The following is a 26,586-nucleotide window of genomic DNA, read 5'->3' as shown; positions in this document are numbered from 1 at the left end:
AGAACACACCTCATGGCTTAAATATTTTTTTAAGAACTCCAAACTAATCTTCAAAGACATGAAAATGCTCTGCTAATTCATAGAGATGGCTTCTGCCCCTGCCAAATCTTTGAAGAACACTGAACTTTCACTTTTGGTTACGTTGACTGCCAGCAGGCTCAATTACAAATTAGACTATAAGTGCACGATTCATTTAACATACAGAGGCATCTTGGGGTCCAAGTCCATAGCTCCTTGAAAGTGGCTACACAAACTGATAGAGTGTAAAGAAGGCCTATGACATGCTTCCCTTTTTTAGTTGAGGCAATAAGTCAAGAATTTATGTTGCAGCTTTACAGAACTCTGGTTATGCGACATTTGGAGTATTGTGCTCAGTTCTGGTTGCAACATTGTAGAAAGGATGTGGAGGCTTTGGAGTGAGTGCAGAAGAAATTTACCAGGATACTGCCTGGATTAGAGGGTGTGCACTATAAGGAGTGGCTAGACAAACTGCATTTGTTTTGTCTGGTAAACTGGAGGGGAGACTTCATAAAAGCTTTTATTTATTTATCAGAAGTTTAGGTAGAGAACAGTTGTGTTCCCCTCCCCCACCCCAGGTTTGAAATGTCTAATCCTGCAGTATGCACTTAAGGTGAAGGGGGAAAGTTTAAAGGAGATGTACGGGGCAAGTTTTTTTTATACATAGTGTGGTAGATGCCTAAAATATGCTGCCAGGTGTAATTGTGGAGGTGTTTAGGGTAGAGTTTAAGAGGCTGTTAAATCTGCATGTGAATTTGGATAGGGACTTTGTGCCGGCAGAAGAGATTAGTTTCATCAGGTGTCATTAGCATAATTAGTTCAGCACATCACCTTGGACTGAAGGGCCTATTCATGTATTGTACTGTTTTATGTTATGTATCATCATTTAGAAACATTCCATTATGACAAATGCATAACTTCCTTCAATGTATGGATTGCAATGGATCTACAAGATTTGTCTTCCAACATAAAAGGAAAATAGCAATAGCCAAATACCAACTGCTGTCAGCACACAGGAAAGTGAAAGAATAAAGAGAAATAGTTTTTAAACATCCCATGGATTCCCTTGTTTGTCATAGTCAGTGCTTGGTTGATTTTAAAGTATTCAATGCTTGACTGAAAGTAATGATTTAGTTATATTTGTCTCACATAAGCTAAAGCTGTGCAGAGCAAGCTCTAAGGCAACAAAGTAATGTGTGTTCAGTTTTATGGGTAAGAGAACTTCCAGCTCTGTACCCCTTTGGCTGTAATGTGATTAACAGTATTTGAGAGAATATGTAAGAATAGAATTGGTCAATATGAAAAGGAAATATTGAATGCCTGTTCTTTAGCAAGTGAGTAGGATTTACTGTGTTTCTAGATTTTAAATGATAAGCTGTCTGGGATTGAAAACATGAAGTATCTTTTCACATAAAGCATCCACTGCATGCTGTATCATTTGAAATTTCCAAGATTTGACATTTCCAAGATTTGAAATTGATAGATTTTTATTGTACAAGTTCATCAAGAAATAGGGATCAAATGCATGTAATTGCATTTTAGATACTGTATAGGCCAGCCATGGATTGAGTTAATATTAAAATAAGCCTGCGGTCAGTAAATTATTTTGATTAGGAATTATTTAAAATTTACAATAAAGTTAACTTTTAAATCATGCATTTAAAATCTTTCAAGAATGAGCATAAGGGGACTGTGCAATTAACATGTAGTTAGAACAGAGAACGAAGTTCAAAGTAAATTTATTATCAAAGTACATATATGTTACAACCCTAAAATTTGTTTTCTTGTGGGCATATTCAGTAAATCCAAGATCCATAATAGAATCAATGAACAACAGCACCCAACAGTACAAACAACTCCATGATCATCTAATTCTTCTCTCCTACATGACCGATAACCCTCCATTTTTCTTATATCCATTACTAATGCCTGTACCTTCAGCTACCTCTTTTAGAGCCCTAGGATAGTCCATCTGGTCCAAGTAACTTACCTTTCACTTCTAAAGCACCTTCTCCTTAGTATTAGCAACTACACTTAATTCTGCCCCTTGACACTCAGATTTCTGGCATACTGCTAGTGTCTTTCATAGTGAAGACTGATACAAAATACTTATTAAATTCATCCACAATTTTTTGTCCCCTCATTACTACCTCTCCAGCATCATTTTCCAGCAGCCCAATATCCACTCTTGCCTCTCTTTTACTATTTTTACATCTGAAAAATCTTCTTGTATCCTCTTTTATCCTCCTTTGTATTATTCAGTAGCTTACCTACCTTCATGTCTCATCCTTACTTTCCTTAATTTTTTTTAGTTAATTTCTATTGTTTTTTTAAAACTTCCCAATCCTCCACTTGCCCACTAAGTTTTCCGATATTAAATGAGTTCTGTTTTCCTTTTATGCTGTCTTTGACTTCCCTTGTCAGCCACAGTTGCTTCATCCTCCCTTTAGAAGACTTCATTTTTGGGATGTCTCTGTCCTACATTTCTAAATTGCTCCAGAAACTCTAACTATTGCTGCTCTGCTTTCATCCCTGATAGTGTTACCTTCCAATCAACTTTGGCCGGCTCCTCTCTCATGCCTCTGTAATTTACTTTACTCCTCTGTAATACTGATACATCTGACTGTATCTTCTCCCTCTCAAACTGGAAGGTGAACTTAATCATATTATGATCACTGCCTCCTAAGGGTTCCTTTACTTTAAGCTCCCTAATCAAATCTGGTTCATTACATAACACCCAATCCAGAATTGCCTTTCCCCTAGTGGACTCAACCATCAGCTGCTCTAAAAAGCCATATTGTAGGTATTCTACAAATACCTTCTCTTGATATTCAGCAGCAACTTAATTTTCCCAAGCTACCTGCATATTGAAATCCCCAATCACTATTGTATTATTCCCCTTTTGACACGCATTTTCTATCTGTTGTAATTTGTAGCCCACATCCTAGCTACTGCTTGGAGGCCAGTATATAACTCCCATCAGGGTCTTTTTATCCTTGTAGTTTCCTAACTCTACCCACAAGAATTCTACGTCTTCCGATCCTATGTCACCTCTTTCTTTGGATTTGATTTCATTTTTGCCAACAGAGCCACCCCAACTCCTCCACCTACCTGCCTATTCTTTCAAAACACCGTATATCCTTGGATGTTAATCTCCCAAGTAATGTCTTCTTTCAGCAATGACCTAGTTATGTCCATAATGTTGTACCTGCCAATCTCTAAATGTGGTGCAAGATCATCTACCTTGTTCCATATGCTGCGTGCATTCAAATATAACACTTTCAGTCCTGTATTCTTTACACTTTTCAATCCCTCTGACTGCAATTTTGCTCTATCCTCACAGTAGCGTTACACCCTGCATTTATTTGTATACTAACTGCCCCGTCCTCAGTCCTATCATTCCATTTCCCAACCCCCTGCTATAGTAGGTTAAACCCTCCCCGACAGCTCTAGCAAACCTGCCTGCAAGGATATTGGTCCCCCTCAGGTTCAAATATAACCCATTTTTTTTGTACTGATCATACCTTCCCCAGAAAAGATCTGTGTGATCAGGAAATTTTAAACCATTCCCCCTGCATCAATTTCAAGTGAGGTTGGAGGCAATATCAGAAGCAACAGCAATTCTGGCAGGGGCTGCAAGACATTACTTCCTACAAAGCGAAACCCAATATTATGAATGGCAGTGATGCTTCACTACCAGATGAACTCAATGCCTTCTATGCACACTTTGAAAGGGAGAACACAACTACAGCTGTGAAGATCCCTGCAGCACCTGATAACCCTGTGTCTCAGAGGCCGATGTTAGACTGTCTTTAAGAAGAGTGAACCCTCGCAAGACAGAAGGTCCCGATGGAGTACCTGGTAAGGCAACCAGTTAGCGGGAGTATTCAAGGACATTTTCAACCCCTCACTGCTATGGGCAGAAATTCCCATTTGCTTCAAAAAGACAACAATTATACCAGTGCCAAAGAAGAATAATGTGTGCTGCCTTAACGACTATCACCTGGTAGCACCCACATCGACAATGATGAAATGCTTTGAGATTTGGTTATGAATAGACAGAACTCCTGCCTCAGCAAGGACCTCAACCCATTGCAATTTGCCTATCGCCACAATAGGTCAACGGCAGATGCAATCTCCATGGCTCTTCACATGGCTTTAGACCACCTAGACAACACAAACTCCAACATCAGGATGCTGTTCATCGACTATAGCTCAGCATTTAATACCATCATTCCCACAATCCTGGTTGAGAAGTTGCAGAACCTGGGCCTCTGTACCTCCCTCTGTAATCGGATCCTCAACTTACTAATCAGAAGACCACAGTCTTTGTGGATTGGTGATAATATATCCTCTTCGCTGATGATCAATACTAGCACACCTCAGGAGTGTGTGCTTAGCCCACTGCTCTACTGTCTGTATACACATGACTGTGTGGCTAGGCATAGCTCAAATACCATCTACAAATTTGCTGACGATACAACCATTGTTGGTAGAATCTCAGGTGGTGACGAGAGGGCTTACAGGAGTGAGATATTCCAACTAGTGGAATGGTGCTGCAGCAACAACCTGGCACTCAACGTCAGTAAGACGAAAGAGCTGATTGTGGACTTAAGGAAGGGTAAGACGAAGGAGCACATACCAATCCTCATAGAGAGATCAGAAGTGGAGAGAGTGAGCAGCTTCAAGTACCTGGCTGTCAAGATCTCTGAGGATCTAACCCGGTCCCAACATATTGATATAACCATATAATGTATTAACCATATATAACCATATTGATGTCATAAAGAAGACAAGACAGTGGCTATACTTTATTAGGAATTTGAAGCGATTTGGCACGTCAACAAATACACTCAAAAACTTCTATATTTGTGCAATGGAGAGCGTTCTGACAGACTGCATCACTGTCTGGTATGGAGGCGCTTCTGCACATGACCGAAAGAAGCTGCAGAAGGTTGTAAATCTAGTCAGCTTCATCTTGGGCACAAAGTACTCAGGACATCTTCAGGGAATAGTGTCTCAGAAAGGCTGCGTTCATTATTAAAGACCTCCAGCACCCATGGCATGCCCTTTTCTCCCTGTTACTGTAGAAGATACAGAAGCCTGAAGGCACACACTCAGCGATTCAGAAACAGCTTCATCCCCTCTACCATCCGATTCCTAAATGGACATTGAAGCTTTGGCCAATACCTCACTTTTTAAAAAAATATACAGTATTTTTGTTTTTGCACATTTTAATAATCTATTCAATATATGTAATTGATTTACTTATTTATTATTGTGTTTTATTTATTATTTTTTCTCTCTGCTTGATTATGTATTGCATTGAACTGCTGCTGCTAAGTTAACAAATTTCACATCACATGCTAGTGATAATAAAGCTGATTCTGATTCAATTCTTCAGCAACGCATTTATCTGCCAGTCATCCTATCCGTACCCTCACTGGCACATGACATTACCAGCAATTCAGAGAATACAGACTACAGAAAAGGTATGTTCCTGTTAGAAGGAAGGATGGGAATGGAAAGATAAGAAAATCTTGGATGTCCAGAGAGGTGATGAATTTAATCAAAAAGGAAATGTAGGTAAAGCTTCAGAAGTTAGGATGAAATGAAGCACATGAGTAGAAAGAAGACAGAAAAGAAATAAAGAAGGGAACTAGGAAAGCCAAGAGAGGCCATGAAAAGTCCTTGGCAAATAAAACTAAGGTGAATTCCAAGGCATTCTATACAAACATCAAGAGCAAGAAGATAACTAGGGAGAGAGTGGAATGACTAGGATAAAAGAAGGAACATTTGCTGGATGCAAAGAATGTGAGTGAGGTACATAATGACTGCTTTGCTTCAGTTTTTGCAAAGGAAAAAGATATGAAGGGCCAGGATGTCAATACTGAATGTATAAATATGTTAGGGCATTTAGCGTTCAAGAAGGAGGAGGTATTGGGCTTTCTAATGAGCATTAAGGTGGATAAGTCCCCAGGGTTTGATGGGATTTGCCCTAGGTTATTAAAGGAGGCAAGAGACGAGATTGCTGGGCCTTTGACCAGTATCTTTGTGTCCTCTCTAGCCACAGGTAAGGACCCAGAGGACCAGCGAGTGGCTAATGTTGTACCTCTATTTAAGAAAGAAATAGAGCTTTGACCAGCGACCTTTCCGAACGTCGGAAATTTTGAGAGGAGGGGATTTCACTCAGGTCCACTGTCCGAGTAGAAAAGGGAGCAGTGGGTAGCTGCTGCAACACAATAGAGCTTTGACCAGCAACCAATCTGCATTTGTAATTGATTAACAAAAGCAAATTAAAGGAAGGCAGGAGTAAGCATAGCAGCCATTGTCTGAGTGGGCAGAGTCAGAGTGGTGATCTTGAGGCTTTAGCTTTTTGAAGCTTCAGCGAAGAAAGGCTTCAGTCAGACAAAGCAAAAAAAAGAAAAACTCTAGGTTAGGTTTTTTCTCCTTTCCTTCTTTATGTCTGCTCAGTTAGGACAGTAGAGATGTCAGGCAGGATCTTGAAATGCTCCTCTTGCAGGATGTGGAAAGACAGGGAGACCTCCAATGTCCCTGAGACTACAACTGCAAGAAGTGTATCCAGCTTCAGCTTGGATCACTGGATGAACACCAGATCATTCAGGAGTCTGAAGGGGTGATAGATAGGGCACCCAAGGTGCAGGACACAGGAAACTGGATAACAGTCAGGAAGGGAAAAGAGGTTAAGGAGCCAGTGCAGAGTACCCCTGTGAACATTCCTCTCAACAACAAGTTTGTCACTTTGGATACTGTCAGGGGGGATGCCTTAACAGAGGAAAGTCACTGCTCTGGTCTCTGGCACTGAGTCTGGCTCTGTGACTCAGAAGGGAATGAGGGAGAAAAGGCATGTTGTGGTGATAGGGAATTTGTTTGTTAGTGGAATGGATAGAAAGTTCTATCGGCGAGAACGAGATTCCTGGATGGTATGTTGCCTCCTGGGTGCCAGGGCCCCGGACATCTCAGATTATGTTTTCAGCATTCTTAAGTGGGAAGATGAACAGGCAGAGTTTGTGGACTATGTAGGTACCAATGACATGGGTAGGACAAGTGACATGGTTCTCCGTCTGGACCTCAGGGAATTAGGTACTGAGTTACAGGGTAGGACCTCCAGCATTGTGATCTCAGGATTGTTACCCGTGCCACATGCTAGTGAGGCCAGAAATAGGAAGATTATACAGTTTGTTATGTGGCTAAGGAGTTAGTGTAGGAAGGAGGACAGAAGATTTTTGGATCATTGGGCTCTCTTCCAGGGAGGGTGGGACCAGTACAGAAAGAACAGTTTGCACCTGAACTGGAGTGGGACTAATATCCTAGCAGGAAATTATGTTAATGCTGCATGGTGAGGTTTAAACTAGACTAGAGTTGCAGGGGGATATGAACCAGAGTGCCAGAACAGTTAGTGGAGAGGTTGTGGAGTGAGATGTTGGTAAGTCCTCAGACAAAGCTAGGAATTAAAAGGTTGAGCATGGTGTGACTAGTATCCTGAGCTGCCTACATTTCAATGCAAGAAGTATCGTAGGAAAGGTGGATAATAGCGCTGAAGATGAGGTAGCCAGTTTATAAACAGGGGCAATGTGTAGTAAGGAGAAGCTATTGATAGGCAAAATTGCAGTCAATAGGACAAGTTGCAGCATAAAAGGCAGAAAAGATCAAAAAGGGTGAAAACAGGATTGAAGGTGTTATATTTGAATGCATCCAATACTCAGAATAAGGTAGATGAACTTGTAGTATAGTTGCAGATTGGCATGTATGATGTAGGCATCACTGAATCATGACTAAAAGAAGATTATAGCTAGGAGGTTAATGTTCAAGGATACACATTGTATCAACAGGACAGGTAGGAAGGCTCTGTTGGTTAAAAAATTAAATCATTAGAAGTGACATAGGTTTGGAAGGTGTTGAATCATTGTGGATAGAGTTAAGGAACTGTGAGAGTAAGAAGACCCTGATGGGAGTTGTATATAGACCCCCAAGCAGTAGTAGGGATGTGGTCTACAAATTACAATGGAAGATAGAAAATGCATGCCAAAAGAGCAATGTTGCAATATTCATGGGAGATTTTAATATGCAAGAAGATTGGGAAAATCATGTTGGTGCTGGATTCCAAGAGAGGGAATTTCTAGAATGCCTAAGAGATGGCTTTTTAGAGGTCTGAAGGTAAATAAGTCACCTGGACCAGAAGGGTGTACACGCCATGGTTTGAAAGAAGTAAGAATCACTAGATTCTGGAATGGTTCCAGAAGTCTGGAAAATTGCAAATATCACACCACTCTTCAAGAAGGGAGAAAGGCAACAATATGCCAGTTAGTCTGACCTTTACAGTGGTTGGGAGGATGCTGGAGTCAATTATTAAGGATGAGGTCTCAGCGTAATTGGAGGCACTTGATAAAATAGGCTAAAGTTAGCATGGTTTCGTCAAATGCATAAATAACAAGCAGTATAGGCAAAGAGAAATCTGTTGTTGTTGAGTACTGGATTTTCAGAAGGCCTTTGACAAGGTGCTACACATGAGGCTGCTTAACAAAGTTATGAGCCCATGGTATTACAGGAAGAATTCTAGCATGGATGAAGCAGTGGCTGATTGGCAGGAGGCAAAGACTGGGAATAACGGGAGCCTTTTCTAGTTAGCTGCCAGTGACTAGAGGTGTTTCACAGAGGTCTGTGTTGGGTTCAGTTCATTTTATGTTATATGTCAATGATTTGGATGATGGAATTGATAGCTTTGTTGCAAAGTTTAAGTTTGCAGATGATATAAAGGTAGGTGGAGGTGCAGGTAGTTGTGAGGAAGTAGAGATGCTACAGAAGGTCTTGGACCAATTCAGAGAATTGGTAAAGAAGTCATAGATGGAGTGCAGTGTTGGGAAATGTACGGCTATGCACTTTGGTAGAAGAAATGAAAGGGAGAGAAAAAACAAAAAATGGTGCAAGGGGACTTGAGAGTCCTTGTGTAGGGTTCTTTAAAAGTTAATTTGCAAGTTGAGTCTGTGGTGAGCAAGGGAAATGCAATGAAGACGACTAAAAGCAAGGATCTAATCTTGAGACTTTATAAAGCACTGATGAGGCCTCATTTGGAGTATCGAGCAGTTTTGGGTCCCTATCTTAGAAAGGACGTGCTGAATCTGGAGAGAGTTCAAAGGAGGTTCACAAAAATTATTCCAGGATTAAATGGCTTGTAATAGGAAGAGTGTTTGATGGCTCTGCGCCTGTATTCACTAGAATTCAGAAGTATTAGTGTGACCTTATCAAATGGTGAAAGGCCTTGATAGAGTGGATGTGCAGAGGATGTTTCCTGTGATGGGAGCTTCTAAGATCAGAGGACAAAGCCGCTGAATAGAGGGGTGTGCTTTTAGAACAGAGATGGGGAATTTCTTTAGCCGGAGAGTGGTGAATCTGTGGAATTCTTTGCAAAAGGCAGCAGTGGAGGCCAATTCTTTATGTATGTATAAGACAGAGGTTGATAGATTCTTGATTGGTCAGGGCATGATGGGATACGGAGAGAAGATAGAAGATTGGGGCTGAGAGTAAAATTGGATCAGCCATGATGAAATGGCGGAGCAGACTCAGTAGGACAAATGGCCTAATTCTGCTCCTGTATCTTATGGTCTAAATCCTGGGAACTATAGACTGGTGAGCCTTGTGTCAGTTGTCTTAAAACTGCTGTAGAAAATTCTTAGGGATAGGATATATGAACATTTGGAAACCCATGGCTTAGTTAGGGAGAGCCAGCATGGCTTTGTGTGTAGCAGGTTGCGCTCCACCAATTTGATTGAGTTTTTAGACAAAGTGATGAGAGAGATTGATGAGGGTAGGGGAGTTAATGTTGCCTACATGGATTTTATTAAGGCGTTTGATGAAATCCCTAAAGGGAGGCTAATCCAGAAGATTAAGATGCATGGGGTCCACAGCAAGTTGGCTGTTTGGATTCTGAACTGGCTTCTGCATAGAAGATAGAGGGTAGTGTTTGAAAGGACCTATTTGAATGGGAGGTTTTTAATTAATGGAGTTCTGCAGGGATCTGTGCTGGAACCTTTGCTATTTGACTTGGATAAAAACGTAACACACACAAAATGCTGGTGAAACGCAGCAGGCAGATGCGTGGGTTAGTAAATTTGCGGATGATACCAAGATTGGTGGAGTTGTGGATGGTGTAAAAAACTAGCAAAGAGTACATCACGATATGAATCAGTTGTAGATAATCGGCAGATGGAGTTTAACCTAGATAAGTGTGAAATGTTGCACATCGGTAGGGCAAATGTAAGGAGACAATACACTTTAGAGGGAAAGATCAATAACAGTGTTACTGAGCAGAGAGATCTTGGGATCCAAGTTCATTGCTTCTTGAAAGTGGCCACACAGGTTGATAAGGTGGTTAAGAAGGCTTATGAAATACTTGTTTTTATTGGTGGAAGCATTGAGTTCAAGCATCAGGAGGTTATATTGCAACTTTATAGAACTCTGGTTAGCCACATCTGAAATATTGCCTACAGTTCTGGTTGCCCTAATATAGGTAAGATGTTGAGGATTTGGAGAGGGTGCAGAAGAGGTTTACTAGGATGCTGCCTGGTTTAGAGGGCATGTGCTATCACAAGAAGCTGGATAAACTTGGGTTATTTTTTCTGGATCACCAGAGACTGAGAGGAGATCTGATAGAGGTTTACAAGATTATGAGTAGCATAGATAAAGTGGACAAAGACTATCAGTTTCCAGGGTTGCAAAGTCCTTTACCAGAGGGCATGCATTAAAGGTGAGAAGTTTCAAGGGGGATGTGAGGGTACGATTTTTACTCAGAGTCATGGATGCCTGAAATGTGCTGCCTGGTATGGTTGTAGAGGCAAATACATTAGAGGTTTTAAGAGAAGTTGGATAGGCACATGGGTGTAAGGAAGATGAAGGGATATGGACATGGTGCAGTTTGGAGGGATTGGTGTTTAGGTGTTTTTGATTTCCTTTTTAGCTGGCTCATCACAAAATTGTGGGCCAAATAGCCTGTTCCTGTGCTGTACTGATCTATGTTCCGTGTTCTGTTACTACGTTGGAGGTCCTGCTTCTCAGCTTTCTACCTAGCTCCCTGTATTCTCTTTACTGGACCTCCTCCCTTCTCCTACCTATGCTGTTGGTACGAATAGTTACTACGACTTCCGGTTGCCTTTAGAATGCTATGGACCAGATCCGATACTTCTTTGACCCCAGCGCTCAGGAGACGCAATTCCATCCAGGTTTCTTTTTCTTGTCCACAGAATTTTCTTTCCCTTATCATCACTGCACTCATCTTTTCCCACCTTCCTTTCTGAGCCAAGGAGCTATACTCAGTGCCAGAGACCCTGTTGCTGTGGCTTCCTGCTGGTAAGTTGTTCCCCCCCCCCCCCCACACCCTCCAACAGTAACCGAAGCTGTATACTTATGAGGGGAATGGCCACAGGAACACTCTGCACTGGCTGCTGATTCCCTTTCCCTCTCATGACAGTCATCCAGGTTCCTGCCTCCTGCAACCTAGGGGTGACTACCTCCCTGTAGTTCCTATCTATCTCCTCATTCTCCATATGAGTTGAAGGTCATTGAGCTGCAGTTCTACTTCCTTAGCACAAAGGAGCTGCTGCTTGATGAAATTCGTGAAGATGTAGTTATCAGCGAGACTGGAGGTCACCCAGAGTTTCTATGTCACACACAAAGAACATACCACTAACTGGACTAGTTCTCAGTGCACTAGCTATGTTCTAATAGAAAAAAAGAAAAAAACTTAGAAGCTTTCTTAGAACCTCCACCTGCGCTTGCCCAAGACTGTTCTTGCTGAATAAGCCTTTTGAGCCAAAGCCTCCCACTCGAACACTGGTTGACTCCAACATTGGCTGTTCTGCTCACCCCACCTTTTTATTGGCTCAAATAAAACTACCACAAAACTTGTTCATTTCAAATAGCTCTCACCTTATAACTATGTTTCTCTGTCTCTTACTTGTTACTTCAAATTAACCATGTACTCTGACTTTAAGTTTAATTTTCCAAATTGTATCACTTCACAATTTTCTGTATTCGACTCTATTTGTCACTTCTCAGCCCAGGTCTGTATCCCATGTATATCCTATTGTAACCTACAACACATTTACACTATCCACAACACTACCCACCTACCTCCTAATCTCAGTCATCCAAGATAGACTGAATTAAATAAAAATACAAAGAAAACTGAATCAGTGCTTTTTGATGTAACCCAATTTGAAATTCCTGATTTTTGTCATTGGACCAAAGGGCTTGTTGTTCCACTCTGATTGCACATAAAACCAACAGAACCAAACTTAAACACAAGAGATTCAGCAGGTGTTTGATCTCTAGAACAACACACTTAAAATGTTGCAGGAACTCATAGATCTGGCAGCATCTATAGAAAGGAGGAAACAGTCAACATTCTGGGCTGAGACCCTTCATCAGAAAAAAACATGGTATGTTCAGCTCAAAATAATATAATTTCTTTCTGTTCAACAGGTTCCACCGATACTACTGGATAAACAATTTTCAGAATTTACACCAGATATTACACCTATTATTCTTGCAGCTCACACAAACAATTATGAGATAATAAAGCTTCTTGTCCAAAGAGGAGTTTCTATACCACAGCCTCATGAAGTTCGTTGTAACTGTGTTGAGTGTGTTTCCAGCTCAGATGTTGACAGTTTGCGTCATTCCCGATCAAGGTTGAACATATACAAGGCTTTGGCAAGCCCATCTTTGATTGCTTTATCAAGTGAAGACCCCTTTCTAACTGCATTTCATTTGAGCTGGGAGCTTCGGGAACTAAGTAAAGTGGAAAATGAATTTAAATCAGAATATGAAGAATTATCACATCAATGTGAATCATTTGCTAAAGATTTGTTGGACCAAACAAGGAGCTCCAGAGAATTAGAAATTATACTTAATTATAGAGATGATAATAGCATTCTGGAAGTTCAGGCACTAAATGATCTCTCCAGGTTAAAGTTGGCCATTAGGTATCATCAGAAAGAGGTAAGATTTTTAGTTATAATATTTTACTTTTGTGCATGAGTGATGAATAAAATGTGCTCAATACGTAATTGAACCAATGAGTCAGCACCATTCTAGTTTTAATAATGTGTAAGTCCTTATGAAATAATAATCTAGATATTTTCCAGCTTCACAAATAACATTTTAGCATTGTTTAGGAAAAAGGACAAATGAATGATAACGGTAGTTCATTTTAAACAGGATATTACTTTTATTTTGGTGTAATTAATGTAATCAGAGTGATATTACAACACAAAATGATAACTTTTATTACAATTTCCTTAGGTAGTTGTAAGTATGTGTATTTTTCCATGAAGAGATCTATACAGCATTTTTACAGTTCAGTCACTGAATACAGAACTGAGAATGGACCATTGTTTATTGGGTCAGTGTTGATTTGAAAATGAGCTAGCATAATTGCAGTTATCACCATTAATGCTGACTTATTACTTTATATATTAAAAATGTCACCCTCTGTTGAATTGTATCATAACTTAGAACTCTGGAATTATCTCATCAAATTAAAACTGAAAATTCTGTATCCCATTTGTTGCAAATGTCAAGTTGCGCACATTGAAATCATTGGAACAGACTATCTGGAGCAAATAGCAATTGGAGCCAAATCTATAAAAGCTCTTCAGTGGAAGCAACAATAAAGTTGTTTCAACCAATGGTTAATTTAGTTAATTTGGTTACATTTTTTCTATGTTGCTGATTTCCGTGTTATATTTATTTTGAAGCGTTATTACATGTGCACAGTGAAACTAGCATTGGTAACATTATCAGAGAAAAAAGCCTCTTATGCTTGTGTGAATGAACAAGAAGTGTTTCATCAGGCAGGGCACTGTGGGTCTTATCTATCACTGATTTTTGGTGCTTTGCAGCTGTGCACAAAATTGGTTCATGGTTTCTTTCCGCACCCTACCATCACTATTGCTGTAAGACAATGTGATGCTTTAATATATCTGCATTCCCACAAACACTAAAGGATTTCTAACTTATTAAGTTTTAATTAAGCATTTTCAGTACTCAGAAATTGTTTTGAATAATTTACTCACTCTGCCAATCTAAAATTAGAGTCAATTGGCCTAAGATTTTATTGAGTGCATTAATAATGAAAGATTACTCTATCTACAATAAGATTAGTTTTCATTTGGACTGAATTTGAACTTTGTTTAAGGAAACCAAGATGTTACCTTATCCATCTTGGCATGTTACAGCACAAGCAACAACATAGAAACAGATACTTAGGAGAAAATAGTTGCTGACCTGGAAAGGGTTCTTAACCAAGTGATTCTATTTTAACCATTGTATACTAGTCAGAGAGAGAACCAGGGAATATAAAGATTCTCAGAAGGTAGTACACAGAAAGCAAAGTCCTAGAAGTCCAGAGTAATTGAGAAGTATTGATGTTGAAAGCTTTGTATTGTCTTTTATATTGGAAACCTCCATAGTCTAGACATCACCATCGATTGATTTGATGAAGTGTTGCAAAATTGGGTCTCAGCAATGCATCTAACGGCATGTATTTGATGCACTCCAGTATAGCCAATATATAGCAGACATTGTCTTGGTCATCTCTTAGTCTGTGTAATTACTGAAGGTGCTAATCAGAACAGTGTTATATACAAAATTATGACAGAAAGTGCTGAAAATGCAAAGTAGACCAGATAGCATCTGTGGAAAGAAGAAGAGTGTTAATGTTTTGTGTGGGATTTAAGATTCCATCAAATGCAGTTTTTTTTATAAACAAGAGAAAATGTGCTGATGCTGGAAATCTGAGCAACACACTCAAAGTACTGGAGGAAACCAGAAAACCAGGCAGCATCTAGGAAAAGAGTATAGTCGACATTTCTGGGGCCGAAACCCTTCGGCAGAAATGCAGGTTTTCCCCTCTTTTTGATGTTAGTTTGTTACTACTTACAAATGATAAAAAATAATCATATTTGCATATGAAAACCAAGAAAAACTGCCTATGCTTGAAATACCAGATAGGTCAGGCAGCTTCTGCGCACTGACATACTGTTATCCCTTTGGCTGATGCCAACTATTCAATGAAGAAGAATTGTTTTGGAAGACAAAATTCACCTTGCTCTACACTTTGAAGCTGTGGTGTAAGAAAGCACCACTTTATATAATGCATTAATATAAGTTACTTGTTAATGGATATTTGGTAAAAGTGGCACTGTGAGCACCTAATACTAATACTAATGGAATAAAATACTAATGGAATGCTTAGTATCTCACCTTAAAGATAGCAAATCTATATTTTAAACTGAACTACATGATAAATTTGTAATTGTATTCATTTAGTATAGATATTGGTTGAAGGAAATGGTGAGTACTTTCATTGAACGTAACTTTATCACTCACAGTTCTTTTTCTTGTGCATTAAATCATTCTGCATTTCTTAAATTTATAATTTTTGTCTTCTAGTTTGTTGCTCAGCCAAACTGTCAGCAGCTTCTTGCTTCTCGCTGGTATGATGAGTTTCCCGGCTGGAGACGGAGACATTGGATTGTCAAATTCATAACCTGCATCAGTGTTGGATTATTATTTCCAATTTTTTCTGTGTGCTACTTAATAGCACCAAAAAGCACATTAGGCCTTTTTATTAGAAAACCATTTATTAAGTTTATCTGCCATACAGCATCATACTTGACCTTTCTTTTTCTGCTATTACTGGCTTCTCAACACATTGATCGAACAGATTTAAATATGCAAGGTCCTCCACCGACTATTGTTGAATGGATGATACTGCCTTGGGTACTAGGTAATTTATTTGTGTATATATGTAAACATTATCTTAAATGTGTTGAAATAATAGCTTAACTGTTATTATTGTGTATATAATAGTGATTTTTTAAATTATAGTTTTAATGAAATAAACTCAAATTCATTACTGGAAATACAAATTAGTTGCTAAAACAATTTGAAAACATTTCAAGTGCTAAAATATGTAAACTTTAAAATTACATCATGTTTCTTTCTGTACATTGAAAGAAATGTCAACTGCATTTTTCTTAAACTGGTGTTTAACTGAACAAAAGAGCCAATTTGTATCTTAATCAAAATTTTAAATCAAATTGAAATATAGAATCACAGGAGACAAAAAGGACTGCAGATGCTGGAATCTAGAGCAACAAACAGTCTGGTGGATGAACTCAATAGGTCAAGCAGCAGATGGAACTGGAACCAGTTGGTGGTGGGTGGGTCTTCTTCTGGTTCTTCCCATTTTTGTCCCCCTCCCTAAAACCCCACCCCTCCGCTCTTGGTTTCATCCACTTACTACACTGCTCACCCATAGGCTCCCCATCTCTTATCTATCTGGTTCCATCTGTTATTCGCCTATTCTCTGGTTAATATCCATTTACATTTCAGATTCCAGTACCGATAGCTTTTTGTGTTCATGCTTATCTCAAACAGTTGTCTCCGACCTTCACATTCCTTTCAATTTTTTGTCTCTATTTCTCTCATTCATATGCCATTCCACCACCTCCCCCTTACCTCCCCTGACATCCTCCACCTTCCTTCAATCCACCAGTCACCTCAGACTTTTGCTTCACTACTCCCCTTTTCCATAAGAATTAGGCCATTGAGTTTGTTCTGCCAATCACGGCTCCTCAACCCCAATCCACTGCCTTCGTCCTATAACCTTTGATGTCATTACTAATCAAGAAATCAACTTCCCCTTTAAATATATGTAGTGGCTGAGCCTCCTCAGCTACCTGTGGCAATGAATTCCACAGATTCACCATCCTTTGGCTCTCCTCTTTATACTGACTATCTTGTATCTTTATTCTCAGTCCTGATTCAGGGTTTCAATCAGCAATGTGAAAAGTTCCTTTCCTCCCACAACTGTAGTTTGACCTACTGAGTTCCTTCAGCAAATAGTTTGTTGCATGAAATATGGAACAACAGATCTCAATGCAACTATCTCAATGAGAAAATGTAAAGAAGCTATATTATAAAATTCACTATGTTCCATGTCCAGTTAGAGTTCTATACTGAATTGTCATAGATAGGGCCTTGAATTTGATTTTGGTTGAAGAGCGTGTGGAGGGAATACCATGGAAGATTCTTTGTCTTAATCACCATCCTATGACACTTGTTGGAAAGTTTCAACACGTGAATTGCATAATTACAGAATTTGGTTGTGGTCTGATGCACATGGTTGTGAAATACCCTTCCAAAATAACTATATACATACTAGAAGAATGATTCCTCATAGTATAGGATGTCACAGAAACGGAGCAGTTAGTGCAATGCTATTACATCTTGGGGCATCAGAATTTAGAGTTCAATTCCGGCGACCTCTGTAAGGAGTTGGTACGTCCCCATGACTGCATGGGTTTCCTCTGAGTGCTCCAGTTTCACAGTCCAAAGATGTACCGGTTATTAGATTAATTGGTTATTGCAAATTGTCTTGTGATTAGACTAGGGTTAAATAGGTGGGCCATGTGGCTCAGGGAGCTGGAAGGGCCTGTTCTGCACTGTAACTGTAAATAAAATAGATGAAAGTATACTAAAGCAGAATTACACAAGGTATTGGTTTCCCTTGTTTGTAAATACCAGAATCTCTAATCATTCCACATAACACTGCATAGTAGGAGGAGGTTAATTCCATGACCATAGAATGGAAATTTCAACCTCACTGGACCAGCAGAACATTATTTATCAGTATACTTTACAAAATAGTCAAATAATAGAAATGAGGGCTGCCTGAGAGTTTAGGATTATATGTGGACCTAAATAAGTTAAATTGTTTTATTTATTTATTGATGAGGTAAATTACTTGAAATGTTGGTGATTGATTGGAGTCACACTGTACATTTTACCTTTCTGTTCCACCATGTGCATATTTTCAGTATTTATGTCATTCAACAGTTGTTAAACTGAGCTCTTTGAAAATACCAGTCTAGAAATTTGGTGGTCTCCATTTGGTAGCTCCTTCTTCTATGTGGCAAGGAGCAAGATGCATCCAGTTTTTGGATCTTTGGCCCTGTTGATGTGGAGCCGGCGCAGAGGATACCCAATTATGAACAGAAAGCAAATATCAGATTACTTGTTCATTATTACAGCTGACACTCAAATTAATGAATCAGGAGTTGAGAATCCTAGAAAGAAAGATGGTTTATAAGTATACCATGATAAAGGGGAAGGATAATGGAGAAAGATCAAGGTAGTAAGTGAGAAAGGGCGGGAAGGATTTGACTCTGGAAAGACATACTGGATTAGCAGACTGGGAGGTGAGATTATGGATGTTGATATTCAGGATTGTCAACAATTTTTGAGCTTGAGTTTGGGAAGAGTGTAAATTCTATTGGCTTCAGTCTTAGGTAAGTATATGGGAAAAGCTTACTGTGTCAGTAGTGAACAGGTGCAAGGTCTTATATGACTGACTACAGCCATTTCAGGCATGGGCTTCATCAAGGAATCCATTCCTGTTAAATCCTATTTCATTGGGGGTTACGGTAATTCCTATTTTTCCCTTTTCTAAGATGTTGACTTGCATGCACCAGCTATGTTGAATACTTGTGAAAATAATAAACATCTAGGAATAGTTCACAAAGCCTAACACTTTTTATAGGCAATAAACCATATGTTTTAAATGTATAAGTATAACCATTAAAATAACTAAAACATTTGTATTTGCTCTATTAAGTACCACAGTTAGCATGATGCTAATACAGCTCTGGGTATCACAGTTTAGAGTTCAATTCCAGTGTCCTCTATGAGCAATTTTGTACATTCTTTCCCTGTGCACATGAGTTTCCTCTGGGCACTCTGGATTCCTTCCACAGTCCAAAGATGTACTAGTTAGTAGGTTAATTGGTCATTGTAAATTGTCTCATGATTAGGGTAGGGCTAAATCAGTGGGTTGCCTGGTGGCATGGCTCAAAAGGCTGGAAGGGCCTATTCTGCACTGTATCTCTAAATAGAAGTGTTCATACACAATACCAACTGTGTCATTTTTAACACTTAGATTTTATACTTAATAAATAGTAACTGTCTTTTTATATTATCTAAAGTATTACCCTTTTTCATAGATGGTAATGCTCTTTTGTAGTTTTTCCTTCCTGTCCACTCAACTTATGTTTGCAAACATGGTGTCAACTGCATCTGAGAGCATGATTCTTTATTCCTTTATCTAAGTCAATGCAAAATATGTTGAAAAGCTAGTACTCCAGTGCAAATCCCTAGATGCTTCACATATCATATCCTGCCAACTCCCACTCTGTAACTCCTGCTGTCCAACCAATTACCAATCCATGTCACAAAATTATGTCCACTTCTATGCACATTTGTTTTCACTAATAATCTCTAGGTTTTTTTAAATGCCTTTTGAAATTCCATACAAAAAAGATCCATTGATATTCCTCTTTCTTCATCCTCTTGAAGGCATTTGGCTGGATCAGTCAGATAGAGACTTTTCACAAATTTCTGATGATTTTGTTCGATAATTCGTTGTCTGGGTGTTCAGTCACACTATTTTTGATAGTCCCTTACAACTTCCTCTCATCTGCTCTTAATGTGATCAGTTTGTCATTATCTCGCAATTCCATCGCTTCCTTAAACATGGATTGACATTCGTAGTTTCCCATTTCAAAGTAGAGATCCTTAATCGACACTGCCTTGGAAAATGTGTAAATGAAAGCACTGGAAATACTAATCAAGGCTGACCACATTTGCAGAGGGAGAAACAGAATTAATGTTTTATTGGGACTCATAATTGAAAACTATAATCTGAAATTATCACACCTATTTTAAAACACAGCCTGGAGTGTTATTTATCTCAGATCCCATTATCTTCTACAGTACTGCTTACTTACTGATATAAAATCCACTAAGTTCCTCCCTTGACTTATTTTTAGGTTCTCTTGTACTGCTGGTAATTTGTCCTCTTCCTTCACAATGAAAATGGATGCAAGGTACTTATTTAAGAAATTTGCCATTTCCATGTTTTTTTCATAGTCTTGCCTTCAATTGCTATTCATAGGCTCACATTCCCATTTACAACTCTCTTTCAATGAAAGTAATTATAACATTTTGCTGTCACCTTTGATATCCCTTCTAAATTAATTTTTACATTTCCTATTTGCACCACTTATTATTTTCCATTGCTTTGCATATGCATATGCTTTTTCTTTTGCTTTATATTTGTTTTTCACAGCTGCTTAATTACACAAAGTGAAACTTTCACCTGTTAGGGGTATGCACTGGTTTTCTATCATAACAAATTTTCATTTGAAAAATCTGAAGATTTCCCTATTTACAGTACTTCATAGTCTAATGGATATATTTCTCATCGCCTGAAGGTTTTTATTAAGTTTAAAATTTTAATTTATAATTTCCTTAGCACTTTCTCAATCCATTCACCAAATTCAGTAACATTACGGACATCATTTACAAGATGTCCTTATTGTCAAATTGTAATCTGATTCTTTATTCTCGGTATTAAATCACTTGGCTATTCAGTACTAAATATGTACTTATCCAAAACATTGTGAAGCACATAATAATAATTTGCTTCTTTTATCATGGGAGCAGTTTTGCTTACTGCAGTTATTGAGAGCATTAAAATCTTCAAACACACCCCCTATTTTTGCTCTATCTTATTAACTATTTCTATTTCACTCTGCCATCCTTCCCTTACACACACACACCTGCACACACAGTTCTACCAATGTTTTAAGAAGGCCTGCTGTTATTTCTATAAACCAAAGTTTATCCAAAGTTATTTCTATACTTCTTCCTTTTCTTTGACAATATAAATCATTCTGGCATCCTTTGACTTCAGTGCTTATAAGCATATTCACTATTTTGTGCCAATGACCCCCATTGTATAAATACTACTACTTACAACATTATCGCATAGAATCTAAACAAAAGATAAAATATTCTGGCCACCCATTATTGCTTCAGTTTGGTTAGATACAAAGTAATGTACAAAATTTCTACTGGATCTGTGAGCTATAAAGCCATTTATCCATCAATTTAATGGATGGCTTAGGGTTTATTGTTAGCTGTAAAGGGGAGCACTTTTGCGCCTGAGCTATTCCAGAGATCTAGGCAGAAAATTGTAGCACAGAAATGCTGCCCCATTATCTTCTGAATGAAATTTTAAACTGGGGTACTTCGTTCTCACATGGAAGATTGTTGGAAGGGTGGAGAGGTTCTCCATATTATCTTGCCCAACATTTATTTCTCAATCCACAATAGTAAAGGAAATCTAGTCATTATCTCATTAATGTATATAGAAGCTCAAGTGCAAGTTAACTATTCTTTCTGTTACTGATGGTGACTACACTTGCTAAGAAGTATTTTTTAGTCAAAATGTTCAATGAACTGTCATTAAATTATAAATGATACCAAAGTGGTTCTAAGCATTTTATTTGTAAGAGTAGATGTATAATGAATACATTTATTTTCTAAAAATAAAATGCAGAAATATTGATGGCATATTTAAATTTACAAATACATATTTTCTCTAATATGTAGATTAAATTGCTGGAAATCATGTCAAGGCTGTAGAGGAATGTTTCCATCCTAAAATAGAACATGATTATTATAACAGGTTTAAAATTAATTTTTGAATAACATTGTGGCTTGTGAAACATGTGGAATGAAACGGTTTCAAAATTGCATATTTTATCATGTTTAAAAATATAAAGTACTTTATTTGCTTCTGTAGCTGTCAAATCAGAAAGTTTGCCCTGTTATGCAATCCAGCTGAATTCCATTTCATCAAACTATGGAGTGAAATTCAGACTAGGTTTATATTGGGCAGACAGTTTATTCTGCATGATGAATCTAAAACGTTTAAGATCAAAATCTACCTCATAATGAGAAAAATGTTTTTTTAATGAATTGCTGCAATTAGGCATTCAGTAATTTATAACTTGAGAAACTTCAGGCAATAAAATATGTGAAATGGCAAAATATAGTTTGACTAAGTTAGGAGCAATTCACAGCTGTTTTTATTTAAGAATTTTGCTGCTGTGTATATTTTTATTCTTAAGAAAATCTAGATGTATTTTCAGAAGTACCTTCTTTCTTTAATAACAGGTTTCATTTGGGGTGAAATAAAGCAAATGTGGGATGGTGGACTTCAAGATTACATACATGACTGGTGGAATCTAATGGATTTTGTGATGAATTCTTTATACCTAGCAACAATTTCTCTTAAAATAGTTGCTTTTGTTAAGGTATTTATTTTCCATATCTCTATTGGTTTCAACTGAGGAAAAAATACTATTGACAAATATTTAACTCCAACTCAGTCAGAATATTAAATTGTGCATGGTTTGAAACAGCAAAAATAAATTTGTATATTCAAACAACTAAAGTCCTGCTCATTTTTTATTTTCTACAATTATGAAAAGACAGAAACAAAAGAGAAAGTGAAGTGAAATAGAGTAAAAGGGAAGAAAAAAAACATGAGAGTGAAAAGTATCTCAAAAAGTATGAGGAGAAAAGCCGTAGTGGAGGACAAATGAGGGAGGCATATCGAATAAGTGGAAAAAAAAACAAATGCAACCAGTAACATGTTGGAGGATGAGATGCTAATAAAATAAATAGATGACGAGGGTTAAAATAGACTAAAAGAATGATAAAGAGAGTAACAGAAAAATGTAAAGTTCTTGAGAGAAGCTAGTGATAGAAATGTTAAAACGGAAAAATAGAAATACAAAATATGACTATATATAAATATAAGAAATTTATCCCAGTAGTATGTGTTTCCAAAAGCACTAGGTGGCAATGTTAGTACATTCAACTCCTCCGCAGAAATTCATTGTGCAATGGCATTACATTTTGAGGCAAGTTCTAAAAAGTAAGATTAGTACTGTAGACTAATTTGTAGGCAGACTTACCCAGATATTATCACCAAAACCTCTGAAAGTATAGTCAATAAGAAACCAGGATCAATATACCAGGATAGAATTTTAGTGAGATTCTGACAAAAGAAAAGAGAAAATGAATTGATAAAGTATATAGTTTACCAAGTGTATTCTACAACTAAATATTCAAGATCAGTATAGTCTTTATATCATTTTTTAAACTCCATTTCTCACACTAAGACTGCTTCTTCATTACCTACTTGGAATATGAGTGTAATCAGATATCTTACCATGAGAAAATACTTAGAAAATCTAGCCTTTGATAGCTAATATTGCTTAAATAAAATTATAAGGAACTAAATATTAATTACAATGAAATTAATATAATATTGGTGTTTTAATTCGTACTTTAAATTACAAATTGATGTTTTGATTAAAACAGTTTCAAAGGCATATCTTTCAGTGTAACTTTATATTTAGAAATTTTCAAACATATTGGTAATTCACAATTTACTATATTTGTTTTGTGAAAAGCCCAGGAAGTTTGTCTTAGATGAAAGTTGATAATATTTTGAAATGAGATGCACTCGGATAAATGGTCATGTGAAAAGCTATTATTAAAGCATTGAATTGCACTTCTCAGAACTACAATTCTTCATTTATGAAATGTTTTGAATTCTGTTTTCCATTTTTAATCAAATAGTATCCTATAATTAACCAGGAGTTTGAAGAAAAGATTGTCTTCTGCATCATTTCCAGATCAATTGTAAAAGCAGTAGTTTTCACAGCAGTAACAATTATGTTTTCAAATAGATAAAGATATCTTTTGAATTTAAAAATATATAAAAATGCTGTCCATACAACACTAGTATTTGTAAGCACCCAGTTACTATACTTAACGTCTACTCCAAAATCTCAATAAAATAGCAAGACAAGTCAGTTATTGGCTTCATCATTGTATTTGATATCCTTATAAATAACAATAATTAAGTTAAAATAATTATATTCTAAGTATTTTGAAATAGTTATCAAATACACGTTAAGGATGGTAGGCTTTATATTTAGATTGCATTAAGTAAGCAAGACAAAACTCGTTTCTTTAAACGTGTTTTAGTATGAATATTTTATGATTTATAAAATAGAAAATGTTATTTTTGGGACCTTGCAATCAATCTTTAATAAGTCCCTGAAATAAGGAAATCAAAGTGAATACATGTTTTTTACTGACATTGTTATTTTGTTTAAAGTACAGTGGTTCACGCCAACGTGAAGACTGGGAAATGTGGCATCCGACCTTAGTTGCTGAGGCATTATTTGCCATTGCAAATATCTTCAGTTCTCTTCGCTTAATCTCACTTTTCACCGCTAACTCTCATCTGGGGCCCCTGCAAATATCTCTTGGACGTATGCTCTTGGATATTCTGAAATTCTTGTTCATATACTGTCTGGTATTGCTAGCTTTTGCAAATGGACTGAATCAGTTGTACTTTTACTATGAGACAAATGCATCAGATGAACCGAATAGCTGCAAAGGGATAAGGTGTGAAAAACAGAACAATGCCTTTTCAACGTAAGCACCTTTATTCATTTTAATTACGACAGTGTTCTTTATGGATGTAATTTTCCAAGTTTGTGGCCATGTTTCTGCTATGCATGGGGAAATTAAAGATGCTTTGTAAGGAAATAGGATCAAATGTTATTCTTTGAACAACCAGTGGAATCCTGGATCTCAACCTTCAGCTCATCTAAATTACTGCAGAAAACTATATTAAGGCCTTAGTAAGTTCCCAAAAAATATTCAAATGTTTTCTCTGTGCACCTTTCTATGATTGAGCTTGGAATTGAGGAGACTGCGCAGAGGTCCTTGGAAAATAATGGCGTGTTTTCTTTACTTTTAACATCATATATTGTTAACATGGAAGTGTCAAATAAAATGGATTACTTTTACCTGGCTGTGTTGGGGAGGTGGCATCATTGTTCAATAAATTTAAATACATTATTTTCAGTTTTGTTTCTTTCTTAGTTGAGAATTTTAGATTTGTTAACATTGTTCTGTTTTTTTTAATTTTTTTATGAGTTTTTACAATGCAACAGCAAAAAAAACAATAAAAAAGAGGTATATACAGTGCAAAACAAACATATCCAAGTATAATTCATAACAATTAAGCAAAGCACCCATAGTAGAATTGTGTAAAGTTAGTTACCACCCCACCCTCCCACTACCAACTCCAAGTCAACCTTACAATATATAAAAAAGTTAATCAGAACCATATCACCATAGAGCTGTATTTATAAAAAGAAGTTATATTGCCTACTACCTAAACTATAATATGCTTACAAATAAAAAAACCATAAATCTTAACCGTAAGAAGCTGGAAGTAAGGGATTTAAATGCAAAAAAAAGGGCTGGGATGCACCCTTAATCTAAATGGGCATTATGAAAATATTCAAGAAAAAGTCCCTACACCTTTTGGAACTTTATATCTGAATTAAGTAGTGAATAATGAATCTTTTCAAGGTCTAAGCAGGACATAATATCGCTGTGGTGAACTACATATACCTGTCTGGACACGCCTCCCCCCCCCTCCCCCGCTGACTGCTCCTGTGGCTCCTCCCACTGACCGTGGCTCCTCCCACAGACCCCGGTATAAAGGCGATTGGGGCCTGAGCCCTGTCCTCAGTCTCCAGGATGTAGTATGGTGGTCAATTGCTGCTTGTTCTTTCTTCCAGCCAATAAAAGCCTATATCTCGCCTCACGTCTCAGAAAGTTATTGATGATGCATCAATCGCTAAGCCATTGAGCATGGGTGGGAGGGGCAGCATCTCTCCACCTAAGAAGGACTGCACGTCTGGCCAAAAGAGAGGCGAAAGACAATGTGCGATGTTTAGTCAGAGTTAAATGCATGTCAGCTTCTCTCAAAGTACCAAAAAGAGCAATCAGAGGGTTAGGTTCCAAATAGTAATTAAGTATGTGAGATAAAGTTAAAAAAAATCTCTCCATAATTTCTCCAAGCTAGGCCAAGCCCAATACATATGAATAAGAGAGGCCTCGCCCCCTTTGCACTTATCACAACAGATTAATATCAGGATAGAACCGTGACAATTCAGTTTTAGACATATGAGCCCTGTGTACCACCTTGAACTGTAAAAGGCAGTGGCGAGCACATAGAGAAGTTGAATTAACTGACTTGAGAATTGAATCCCAAACCTCATTAGACAAAGAAAAATTTAAATCATGCTCCCAGGCAGTTTTAATTTTGTCAAAGGGGGTTTGTTTCAACATCGTTAACATATCTTGAATAGTAATAATTAAAACTTTACCCAATGGATTCATATGAAGAAATAAATCTACAATGTTTTTAACGGGTACCTCAAGAGAATTTGGTATTAAAGGGTTGATAAAATGTCTAATTTGGAGATATCTGAAGAAATGAGTGTTAGGTAGGCCAAACTTTACAGACAATTGTTCAAAAGTTGCAAAGCACTTATCTATAAAAAGATCTTCAAAACACCTAATGCCCTCTCTGTGCCTATCTAGAAATATTAAATCCTGCATAGAAAACGTCATTCTATTTGAACGATATGGCCACTACTGTGAAGTGCAGAGAGTTATTGTTGCTGAGTTCATATTTTGTTTTGAATTATTGCTTTCAGGAGACCCAAGGATATGGGAATCAATACTTGTTCTTCA

At 37.5% G+C, this 26,586-nt stretch overlaps 1 protein-coding gene across 3 annotated transcripts in view; it reads left to right on the top strand.

The window, feature by feature from the left end:
• Nucleotides 1–26,586, top strand: part of LOC140726919 (short transient receptor potential channel 4-like) — a 101,985-nt gene that overhangs the window by 64,629 nt on the left and 10,770 nt on the right. For all 3 annotated transcript variants that reach the window (XM_073043919.1, XM_073043920.1, XM_073043921.1), the window contains 4 exons: nt 12,517–13,035; nt 15,490–15,826; nt 22,123–22,262; nt 24,143–24,465. In XM_073043919.1, coding sequence (XP_072900020.1) covers nt 12,517–13,035; nt 15,490–15,826; nt 22,123–22,262; nt 24,143–24,465 — 1,319 coding nt within the window. The remainder of the gene's footprint in view (nt 1–12,516; nt 13,036–15,489; nt 15,827–22,122; nt 22,263–24,142; nt 24,466–26,586) is intronic.

This window comes from Hemitrygon akajei, chromosome 4, assembly GCF_048418815.1.
Source record: "Hemitrygon akajei chromosome 4, sHemAka1.3, whole genome shotgun sequence".
NCBI classification, from domain to species: Eukaryota; Metazoa; Chordata; class Chondrichthyes; order Myliobatiformes; family Dasyatidae; genus Hemitrygon; species Hemitrygon akajei.
The sequence above is the reverse complement of the archived record's forward strand: the minus strand, read 5'-3'. Positions and strand labels throughout refer to the sequence as shown.